This window comes from Vombatus ursinus, unplaced genomic scaffold (genome assembly GCF_900497805.2).
Source record: "Vombatus ursinus unplaced genomic scaffold, bare-nosed wombat genome assembly UNPS02014848.1, whole genome shotgun sequence".
Classification (NCBI taxonomy): Eukaryota; Metazoa; Chordata; class Mammalia; order Diprotodontia; family Vombatidae; genus Vombatus; species Vombatus ursinus.
The window spans coordinates 7,039,999-7,052,301 of NW_020954626.1; the positions used below are offsets into that span (position 1 = coordinate 7,039,999).

The 12,303-nt window shown below is 34.7% G+C and overlaps 1 protein-coding gene across 1 annotated transcript in view; it reads right to left on the minus strand.

Moving 5' to 3' along the window:
- Nucleotides 1-4,928: 4,928 nt before the first annotated feature.
- PRTG (protogenin) overlaps nt 4,929-12,303 on the minus strand; it is a 140,517-nt gene continuing 133,142 nt past the window's right edge. The window contains exons 17-20 of the mRNA XM_027840863.1: nt 10,151-10,271; nt 7,778-7,943; nt 5,937-6,041; nt 4,929-5,333 (exon numbers count right to left, since the gene is read on the minus strand). Coding sequence (XP_027696664.1) covers nt 4,929-5,333; nt 5,937-6,041; nt 7,778-7,943; nt 10,151-10,271 — 797 coding nt within the window. The remainder of the gene's footprint in view (nt 5,334-5,936; nt 6,042-7,777; nt 7,944-10,150; nt 10,272-12,303) is intronic.

Genomic DNA, 12,303 nt, shown 5'->3' on the forward strand with positions numbered 1-12,303 from the left:
TAGTAAAAGTATTCAAGAAAAAAGTAGGAAGTCATATTAAATACAATATAAATATCTTCCAAAATACTGTTAAAATTCATAAAGATAGAGGCAAATATTTTTTAAACTCTGTTAAATTGGAATCTAAAAAATTCTTTTAAAAGCACATGTTGGAAAATTAAAGGTTAATTGCAAATGTATGAAATGCTTTTGAGAGAATTTAATATGAACATTTGATAAAATGTCAGGAATTTTATGGTCTCTGTATCATGAAGAAAGGAATTAAATGAACCCAAAAGAGGGCCTAACCTCTTTGGCTGACCTTGGACTGCTTTTTTGAGCTATGGAGGATTATAGATGTCTTACAGGTCTGGGAATTTAATGAAAATAACTTAATAGTTGGGTTAATAAGACACTTTCCTATTGCTCTTAAATACTTGGAAAATACATGAGTTGCCTGGCAAAAGACCAAAGACTGAAAACACACATTGTACTAGTCTGGATTCTTATTTTTAAAGCATATTTTTTAAATGAGTTCAAAGAGATTAAAATGGAATTCCACCTTTATGTTCAGCTTCTAAGTATCTTGAGCAAAATCTACAATGACAATTTATGGTGTATTCTGGTCTCCAGAACCCTTACTCTGTGATCACAGCCATCAGAAATTGTTGTATCATCTGTGACTTTTAAGACAATTTAATCAGAGGTCCACATAATAAATTGGTAGGATAAAAGTCTGCAAAGCAAATGTGTACCGTAGTTGGCCTTGGAAAAAGTCAAACAAGCCAAATTTATTAACACTGTGGGATTCCAAATTTAATTAAATAAAATTTGTGGCAAATGAACAAATTCGGCCTTTGCTGAATGGACCAACATCTGAGATTTGTTTGTTTGCTTTTTACTTGAATGATTTCTTGTACTAAATTAAAATACTTTCCATATTATATTTTTTGTGAACTTCAATGGTTATCAAAGGTATGTCTACATTATGGCCCTGACAAAGTACAGTGCTTATAGGCTGGCAACTGGTGAGCACGCTTCTTGTAAGCATCTATTTCTGGTGCAAAACACTACTAACCCTGTAATATCTGTCCCAGTGCTCACAACATACTTAGCTGAAACAAAAGTAAATTTAATCTACAATGCTGATGATATGAACTTCCTTCACATCCTAAATTAAATTTCTTAAGTCACTTAAAATGTTACATGTATATCTTGCTTTAAGCTAACCCAGAATCTACAAGACCAATTGGACACTAAAGAGTCTTTGCTTTACAAAAAAAGATTTCCCATATAACTCTTTTAATTAGCAACCGCTTTAGTGCACTTAGAGTGGTTTAAATAATGAAAATTTGATTTATAAATAATTTTTTCAGTAGCATATGTTGCAGAAAGTGAGATCTACCCATTCTGTGATCCCATCTATTCATTTACCTATGTCCCTAAGAATTTACATCAGACCCTTTTCCCCAACATCATTAGTTGAAGAAATTTTAAGACTTTCGAATTAACATTGAAGATAATTGCCTAGGTTAATTCAGAGTGTTGTCATAACGGTCTGAAATTGGACACAGTCTGATTAAATTTCTGGTGGGATTTCATGGCCAGGCTATTAGAAAAGTATTATTCTGTTTTTGTTTTTTTAAAAAGTCCTATAGTTGAATCAGCAGATACAATGGAAAGTACATACTCCTGACACCTATATGTGGAATGGGCTCTGGAGAGACATAATTTGTTAATATAAAAACAAGACAGAGAAGGGTTTAATGTACAACTAAATCTGCCTATATGCTGAGGTAACTTTAAATATCTTTGGTTTTTCTTTATTTGCTGATAAAAAGTACTTGAATAAAAACATTAATAGCACTATAGCTATATTGCTTTTAATTATGTAAACTTTGATATCTTTAGCTACTAACGCTATATATCCTTTCTATCAGCCACTAAACATTATTTCAAATCTGCTCATCTTTAATTTGCCTTGGATCGGCCTATACAATTTACTGGTCTTTGGTATGAAAATACTGATGAGCAACATCTACTTGTACATTTGGCATAAAAATGAAACACAGGTATTAGTACTTATAACAAATAAATCTTTGGAGAAGAATACAGTTACCCTTTGCATATTAGCCCCTTTGGAGTGAAAAACGGTGAACTGGCCCTACTCTGAAAGAGAGCAATAAACTTCACCTTTTGGTAACAAATCCATACTTAGATTTAGCATGCTTTAGCTAAGTAGAAAGTCATCTTTGCTGTACACTAAAATTTTTGCTTGACGAGACATAAACATGTATATGTATATATCTTTGGCGAAAAAAATTTTTTCCTCTCCAACAAGTAGTTTAATCAATTTAAAAATATTTACTCTAATACTGTATCATTGGAAAACTACTTGCTGAAGAAAAAAAAATTACACTTGACATTCTTTGGAACTATTTGCTGGTAAAATGCTGTGGTAACAATAAGGTAGTTAAAATTGTAGAAGTCTATACTAATCTATTTAATCGACTACAATCATATAGGCCCTATAGTTCTGGGTTAGTAACTACTTGTATAATAAAATTTATTCAGTACTTCAAACCTATAGATGTTTTTAGCTAATTCAAATTTTTTGAAAATAATATTCAACTTCTCTTTTCTACAGAAAATTCTTTGGTAACAGGATTATTATTATAAAGCCTGTCTAGCAACAATATGTAAAAGAAAAATGGTACTGGTACATAATAAGCAAAGAGTTAACAGCCTAAAGATCTGTATCAACTATGGCCTGGTTTATCAAAAAACAAACTAACAAAATGCTTTTCTTCAAGGACTCTGGATTAGTTTCTTAGGCTTTAACACTAGCTCCAAGTCAAACCATTCCTAGATGCACATTCCATAATCTTGATGGGCTATTTTTTAGCTTTTTAAAATGAAAAGCTTTTGAATTTTGTTTGCTTTTTGATAATGTTTATAAAAATTTTTTTAAAAAGATCTAATTGTATTTCATAATTTTAGACACTGGTAAATTTGGCCCTATATACTGTTCCTATTTAAAAAGCAAAAAAACACCATACCCTGTCAGTTTGCCCACATTTCCATGAGGCAGCTCAAAAGCAACATAATGTTCCCTGAGTACAGGAAAAAAAAATAACACTAGAATAACTTTAAAAGGAGGTAGTATAAAACAGGAGCTATAAAAGGCAGAAGCAGCATTTATCCTTGCATCAGATTGTTCACCTAAAGCTCTGCTTTTTTTATTTCTTCACGAAGCCCGCATTTTAAATGATCTGTTAAGGGAAGCTTTGAATTTGAATTAAAAGCAGTTGTCTTATAAAACCACTTAAAATTAGTATGCTTTTAAGCATATTCATTTTGGCACACAACTGTATATAATCCAATAAATATGTCCATATCACTGTTTGGGAATGATAGAATGGGAGAGGAGGTCCTCTATATATCTAGGGGCCTGCAGTTCATTTTAAAATCCTACCCAGCAATAACCCTATTTATTCAGGAACGTTTTAATGAGATTCAAATATAAATTTCTTCTTAAAATAAGGCCCCAAAGTAATTTCTAGACAATTTTTGTAACTCTAAAGGAATAGGGAACCACTTCAAGACCATGTCATTTAAAAAAATCCCCTTACGCTGCTCAGTGCAGTGTTTAGCACAAAGTTCAATAAACGATTATGACCCAATACTCTCCATAATGCTCTATTGTATAGACTGTATGCCTATTTAAAATCAGCATGAGGATAAAAATCCCTCCCTGAAGTAACACTCTTCATTAACAGCACTGCTACTGAAGGAAGAAATAGTACTGATTTCTCTAAATAATTCAAGAAAATGGATACAGCTCCAAATACTTGTAATTTTGGAGAGCTATTGTACTTTACAATAAAAAGCATCCATAAAATTCAGTACATACTTAAGGCAACTTTATGTGCTCCTGTCCTAAGCAACTTTATGAAAATTGACAAGGCATAAGGCAAAGAATTTCATACTAAATATTGGAAGGCACCATTACTGTGATGTTCTAATAGCTCATTTTACTGTCTACTGGTGTTCATCCTGATGCTTTGGGAAGTTTCCTCATCCATTCAAAGCCAAGCCAGAATTAGGAAACAACCTACAAACTTAAAAGAATTCATTCTTAAAAATGAGTTCTGCAGTTAACCCTACGAGAATGATGAATGTGAAATATTAGACAGTGTAGTCTTTTGAACAACTGTCATCATTGAGGGCATACTGAAAAGGCACAGCTCTGGGAGGGTTATTTGGGTATACTCAGGCTCTAAAGGCAAATTCTAAATGCCTTCAAAGATGTAATCTGATACATGCAATTAAAAACGTATTCTGTTATTTCAATAGAGGTATTTTTTTTTACCAGTGATTAAAAATGATCCCACTTCCTCCAACACCCCATTAAATGGTTTTCCTATTATATAAATAGAAACACTTCTCCCAGTCAGAGATACTGAATTATCTCAATTATGCAGTTATTATAATTTGTTAAAAAGTCAGAGCTTCAGATAAACATTCTAACTCTTCCACCTATCACTCCTTTGATCAAACACATTACACATACAGCAATAAAAAAAAAAAACACTAGTAGGAAGTATCATTGGTTATATAGCTGAAATCAACTATAACACAAATGAGGTCAATCAGTTGTCTTCAGAGTTCACCATTTGGCAAACTGAGGTAGATAGTCAGCAAAGGGGCTTAAAAAGTCCTCTTTGCTCCAGTGATATATTCTAAACTCTAGTCAGATATCTTGACCTTTTCACATTTCTGACAATAAAACATTCAAAACAAGTCAGTTTGAAAATAAACAAAGAAACATTCAACAAAAATATCAAAAACACCCAGTAAGACATCAGGACTTTCACAACATGCTTTGGCTTCCTGTTCATTGTCCTTCGAACAGACATATATACTGTGAGAATGTCTGGCATGGCTGTCTAGACTGGAAACTCATTTTTATCAAAGCACAGCATTGCAGACTGTAATTGTAAAGATGAGGTAGAAATCTGCTCAGCAACCAGTTGCATTGAAGTGTCTTCACATTTATTCATGGCAAGATCTCCACCTGAATCACTGCCTAAGAAGGAATTGGAGGTAGGGGGTGTAGTACTTATGACTGAAGAGAGATGTAGCTCATCATTAGATTCATGGGAGAATCTTCCAGAATCTCCAGTCTCATGGCTTCCTTCACTATTTGCAGAATGCTCTGTGTCAGCTGTAATCCCAAAGGGCACTTGAAAACTGGTTGGTTGGCCTGGAGAATTGGGGGAGTCTTCATCACTTATTAATACAGTAGTGCCTGGCTGATAAAAGCAGACTGTTTGAACAAATTTTCTTTGAGGCTGTGAGGAAAAAACAAAACAAAACATAGAAACGATAATAAAGCAAGTACTAATAAGTGTAAATGATAATGAGTCTGATTTCATGTGTTCTAGAAAAAGACACTTTTTAAACACAAACAAGATGTGGTTGAGTCATTTCAGTCATGTCTGACTGTTCATGACCCCTTTTGGGGTTTTCTTGGGAAAGATACTTGGATAGTTTGTCATTTCCTTCTCCAGCTCATTTCACAAATGAGGAAATTGAGGCAAATAGGACTGAGTGACTTGCTCACGTTAAGTGTCTGAGACTGGATTTGAAGTCAGGTCTCCCTGACTCCAGGCCTGGCACTCCATACGCTATGCCAACTAGCTGCCCTTGTAATAGAACTTACTAAATATTATTTAGAGCTTTGAAACAGTTCATTTTTATAAGCTGGGTAAATACTTTCAGCAAATTGTTTACTTTGTGTGGCTATAATTAATAAGTCATAGCTATAATGAATGGCATCACATATAACATTTTTAAAAAGCTTAAAATTAATGTATAGATATTTTAGTTCTTTCCCTTCTTTATAAATGCTGTTTCATATGGAGTACTTTCAGGCCTGAGTTTAGATGAGTTACCTGCTCAATTTTCACCTTCTTAGAATCTTGAAAAAAGAGCCATTTCTTCTTAGGGTTACTTTTTGTTACAGGACCATAGCTATTAATAATTAGATCAGTTCCACCCTAAAATAAAAAGGGAAATTTTTAATTTTCTAACTTCAAAAGCTTCAGCATATTACATTTGTATTCAAAAGAAAATAATGGAACAAACAAGAAAAATTACACAGGATTGTTTCTTTGACTCTAGTAGCAAATATCAACATGGGATATTTATAAGGTTATATCTAGATTGACCAAAGACATACAGCATGATGCATTTTGTATGTATTTTGTATGCATACTATTTCTATTATTCTGTGCTACATGCAAGCACAAATAGTCAAGTACCCTTTGATGGATTTCTGATTCATTTTCATGGGTATTCCCACCAGCAGAAAAGATTATGATCCATCCATGCTTTCTTAGCTTCTGTCATTCCTATCTATGTCTTTCACCAAATCTACCTAACACAATGGAGGCTTTCCTCTAATTCTTTTAATATTCTGTAATGCCCTTATGGTATCTCTCACTCTTTCCAAATGACTAGGCCACCTTTTTTTTTGATCATGATGATGGCTTTCAGGGTCACATCTCACGTGCAGACTACTATGTATCTATTCATTATCCTTTGAGTTATTTATAGGTCTGAATTTTCTAAGGTTGTGGTGGTCCATTATTCCCAGCAGTGGAAAATTACTGGTAGAATAATGGAGTTTAAAAGTTTTGCTGTTGTTCAGTAATTTCAGTCATGCCCACCTCTTTGTGACCCCATTTGGGGTTTTCTCGGCAAAGATACTAGAGTGGTTTGCCATTTCCTTCTATGAGTTTTTAATTCTGAAACTATGCCATTGAAAGTTATTAAACTGTGTGTACCTTTTGATGCAGTAATACCAACATTAGGTCTATAACCCAAAAAGACCAAAGTACAAAGAAAAAGGTACCATATTACCAAAGTATTTGTAGCAGCTCTTCTTGCAGTGGCAAAGAACTGGAAACTAAGGGAGTACCTATCAATTAGGGAATGGCTGAACAAATGATAGTATATGAATGTAATAGAATATTATTGTGTTGTAAGAAATGAAGAAGGGGATGTTTTCAGAGAAACCTTGGTAGATTTGTGTGAATTGGCAGCGAGTGAAGTAAGCAGAACCATGGAAACAATACAATAACAAGAACATTGTAAAAACAAATAACTTTGAAGGAATTCAGAATGCTGATCAAAGAAATAAACAAAAGGTTTCAGAGAACTAATGATGAAACATATTATCTCTCTCCAGAGAGAGAGGTGATAGATTCAGGGTGCATAATGAGACACATTTTTTGGACATGGCTAATGTTTCCATATGTATATTTCTTGAAAGGGTTTTGTTTTTCTTTTTAAATGGTAGGGGAGGTAGAGAAAATGTAGTTTTAGCTAAAAAGTATTAAATTTAGAAAATAAAAAAGAGATGGGCTTCGAAAGCAGTATGCATTTGAAGCTCATTCAAAGTGCTTCATGATTTCTCAACTGTGATTCAGACCAATCTTCTCTTTAATCCTTTGGGAAACAGTTATTTTGCACATGGGCTAACTTTTTGATATATGTATTTTTTTTTTTTTTTTGGTTTGGGCAATGGGGGTTAAGTGAGTTGCCCAGGGCCACACAGGTAGTAAGTGTTATGTGTCTGAGGCCGGATTTGAACTCAGGTCCTCCTGAATCCAGGGCTGGTGCTCTATCCACTGCGCCACCTAGCTGCCCCTGATAAATGTATTTTACACAGGGCATAAAAATGCATAGAGGTAATGGTAATATGCTAAATTAGCTTCTAAACTCAGAGTACCTTTGCATCAATGAAGCTATTTTGTGCTATCATTGGTAGTAAGGATTCTTCATTCTCTACAATTCCTTCCAGGTTCTTTCTCATCTCATTCCCACTGGCTAATGAGGCACTGGTTGGAGATAACTGCTCAGTTCCTGTTTGTGAAGTTTTAGAAGCAGATGTTTTCCTACAACATTTTTAAATTGAAAAAAGGAAATATAATCACATAGAAGAAATATGCAAAAATACCAAATTTATACAAATTATATTTTGTGAAGAGTAACATTCTCTAATATTTTTTCTTTAGCATATACAGACATTACCACAATTAACTCTAGTTGTCAAGAGTACTAGATTTTACTTTCATCACAAAACACTTTAACTTTGAGGAACCTACTTACATTCTCCCATTGATTTCTATACATGTAAAACCTTTCCCTTTAATAGTTAAGCATCAATTCTCTAACACTTATGAAATGCTTCAGTTGTTAAATAGTATTATTTCTTTTCATGTTAGTTGTAAACAATTATTTTCTTACCTATCATTTTCTAAAAATTTCTGAGATAACTTTTAGCTTGTTGTACAATCAAAACAGTTTTAATCTGTCATGTTTTAATGATAGTGACTAGTTACAACAGTACAGATTATGAACGAGACTTTGACATATGAATATGTGAAAAGAGTTCGTGATTTATTCACCCACAATTCATTTTAAAGTCACAGAATTTAAGAGACTTCTTTAAAAAATCATTAAAGTTACAAAATAAGACATCAAACCTGAACTGTTTTATCTGAAAGTGGTTTGGAGGTTTTACTATTGGTATTATGTGTTTGTACAGTCAAATCTAGATGATCTGCTAATGGAAGGGAAACAGAAGCATGAATAATTTAAAAATCTTGTATGATTGGTTTTGACCTTCAAAAAGTAGATTTACCTTCCTAATGATATTTCTTCTAGACTAATATTAAAATTAAGAATACATTCTTTGAGTGTAAATCAGTTAAGAATAAAGGGAGTTAGGGGGCAGCTAGGTGGTACAGTAGATAGAGCATTGGCCCTGGAATTAGGAGGACCTGGGTTCAAATCCAGCCTCAGACACTTGAAACTTACTAGCTGTGTGACCCTGGGCAAGTCACTTAACCCTGACTGCCTCACCAAAAAAAAAAAAGGAATAAAGGGAGTTAGCTTATGAGTAAATGGCTAAGAGAATTATTCTCAAATTTAAAACTTTTGGTCTAAATACAGGATAATTTTCATAAGGCTAAAATTGATCACATATATGATCTATATAGAAATTTAGACTATTTCCCTGGGTTGGACTGACAACATGTCAAAAGAAAAAAAATCAAAGCACCTCAATTTACGTGTAAAAAAGGATGTTTGTGTGTTAAAATTATTTTTTCTCCTTTACTAAACAGGAAATTTTTTGCTTCCTCCACCCTAACCTATTCCTTTTACTTGTTACAGCTTATTACAGGACTTAGCACAGGGAATTTGGAGCCTGCCATCTGCATTTAGTTGTAGAAATCAGCACTGGATTCTGAACTCACAAATAGCTTTGTAATTCTCCTTTGAGTTTTAGGAAGGAACAGGTTACAAATTAAGCAGTTACGAGCTTTCCCACCTCCATTTAAAGACATATTTAAACTGTTTAAACCAGAATGGCATGAATGATGAAAACCTGGCTGCTTAGGGTCCGCCGCTTAAGCAGCTATAAATCAATGCTGGTCTGAAATGGTAACATCAAAATTGCCCAGTTATACATTGTAGAATTCTATTCCTCTCATATTCTATTCATAGAAACCTCAAAGGAGTTCTCTTTAATTACAGATCAATAGGAGTTATTTTTATAGCAGCTTCCCCAAAAGGAGTAAACTATTTATATTACTCTGGTTAGCTGTAGTCATAAAAATTTATTAGTTCTTCCTGAACGATGAATCATTTAGGCATTTGAAATGGGTAATTGAATATGTAGAAATCCAAGAGGTTTTGATTAAAGATTCCCTTTGTAATCAAGTGCCTCACATTTGGTATATCATAAAGAAATGGCCTAAGAGTGTCCTGGCATTTCATTTAAAACAATAAAGAAACCAGGAAAACTTTTCTTTGAATATTTCAATAGAAGAACAGTTTTTTTTAAACAAAGTAAACAATTTAATGATGACAAAATAATGTCACATAAAGATTTATTTGTTAGAATTTCTATTACAAAGAATCCCATTAAAGTACAAAAATATAAATGAGAGTTTTATATAGAAAGATATTACCTCTGCCCCACAATTTTCCAAAGTATTCTCTATACCCTAACTTTTACTACTGTGGTTTGCTTTGTGATTATAGTTAGTTGTATTTTCTTTTAAACCATCTAAGATCTCTGTCAATGAACACATACCCGGCTTTGCTTCGATAGATCAAAATGAGGATACAGATAAGTATGCAAGTCAGGGCTATGCAAACACCAACAACAATGCCAGTCATGGATTTCTGGTCCAACTGATAATAGCCGGAATAAGCTGTAGGGGAAAACAGTGTATTTATTTCAAAGACTATATCATAAAAACAAATAATTGTTATACTTCGGAGAATTCTCAATTGCTTGGTTTTTTCTTGTTCACTTTTTCCTAAGAGGCTACTGAGTAGTGTCACAGAGAATGGCAGTGCACGTCTGTAATCTCTCCTAACAGGGAGGCCGAAGCTGGTAGATTTCTTAATCTTGGAGAGTTCAAAGCTGTAGTGCACTAAGTTGATCAGATGTACACATTAAGTCTGGCATCAATATAATGAGCCCCAGGGAATGGTGGAGGTGGAGAGGTTGGGGAGGCTTCTTAAGGAAGGGCAAACTGGCCCAGGTTGGAAACAGAACAGGTCAAAGATTCCATGCTAATCAGGACTGCGATGGGGCCTGTGAGTAATCACTGCACTTTCATCCAGGGCAAGAAAGGAAGACCCAATCTCAAAAAGTATGTATGTATGTATGTATGTATATATATGTGTAAATATATAGATATATTTATATGCATTTTCTACCTGAAACTATTCTATATACGTGCACACACACACAATATACTATCTAACATATAGTTAGATAGAAGAAAGAGATGAAGGAAGGTGGAGGAAAGAAAGGAACAAAGGGAGGGAGGAAGGACAGTTTCAGATAGAAAATACATGTAATTTTATAATCAAGAAAGTCCATTGGCTATTTTTATTTCAACATGTACAAAATACAGATGTTTCCTGATACACAGAAGGATTACATTCTAGTTAAGTCAGCTGAGAAGCAAACATCTATAGGTTACAGATTATTTTTATGATTTGGAGACAGGAACTAGACCTGTAATTGCAATTCCTAGATAAGAAAACACCCTCCACCACATGTGTTGGCACGTTCTCTGCAGCTGAGAGTCTTGAAGAGTTGCCTAAAACACTGAGAGCTTAGGCAACTTCCCAGGGTCATAAAGCCAGTATGTGTCAGGGACAGGACCTGAACCAGATCTTCCTTGTCCCAAGGCCAACTCTCTATTCACTATGGCATGCATTAATCAGCTTGACTTAACATTAAAGAATTTAAGGTACATTTCTTCACAGTCAGCTACCATCCTATTGTTGCAACCATGGCCACTCTCCCTGCTACTATCTTTACCTCTGTTGCTGCTGAATCTGGTGCTGAATGCCTATTTTCATGACAACCCATGTTCCCCTCACTGCCTCCTTAGTAATGCTAGTCTGGAAGGCTACAGACTCACACTGGTCTGAGGCAGTCTCCATGTGCTAAGTGGGTGGAGGATGAAAGTGTCAGACTGGAGTGAGTAGCCTTTCAAGAGGTTCTGTCCTACTGTTAAACAACTTCTGTGGAGGGAAATAAGCAAACATTTTCTTTCACACTTTCTGTGGAAAAAGAAAACAATGCCCTTCTCAGCCTAAACTCTGCTAATGCTCATTTCCAGGCAAGTAAACAAAGGGATTGCCCACCATTTATCCTTGGATACAGTTCATGAAAGTGCTTCTTGGAAGAGAGGTGATGGAAAGTAGGGCAGAGGTCCAGTAATTGCTGCTAGGACTAAAGTGGCCTCTTTACCCAGTGACAGCACAGAGGGCAAAAAGCAGTACTAAGCATTAGGATGGTGGCAGAGATGTGCCAACACTAGGAAGAAGAATGTGAATGTAGTAGAGAGAAGGTAGAACTAAACCAACTAGCAGATCTACAGCATTTACTTTTAACCTTATGCTAGCTTAGAATTCCACAAAGTGGGTTTCTTTATCTTAGGTGAAACCTGCAATTATAACTGTCTCTCAATGGCCAGTAATACCCTGAAAAAATATGGTTCAGCTCTGGCCACAAAACCACACAAAGACACTATCTGTTAGTGGGCACTTTTTTTTTTAAGGCAATTGGGGTTAAGTGACTTGCCCAGGGTCACACAGCTAGTAAGTGTCACGATTTGAACTCAGGTCCTCCTGGCTTCAGGGCCAGTGCTCTATCCACTGTGCCACCTAGCTGCCCCAGTGGGCACTTTTTGTACGTACTGAGATATTCTTTCTCTACTT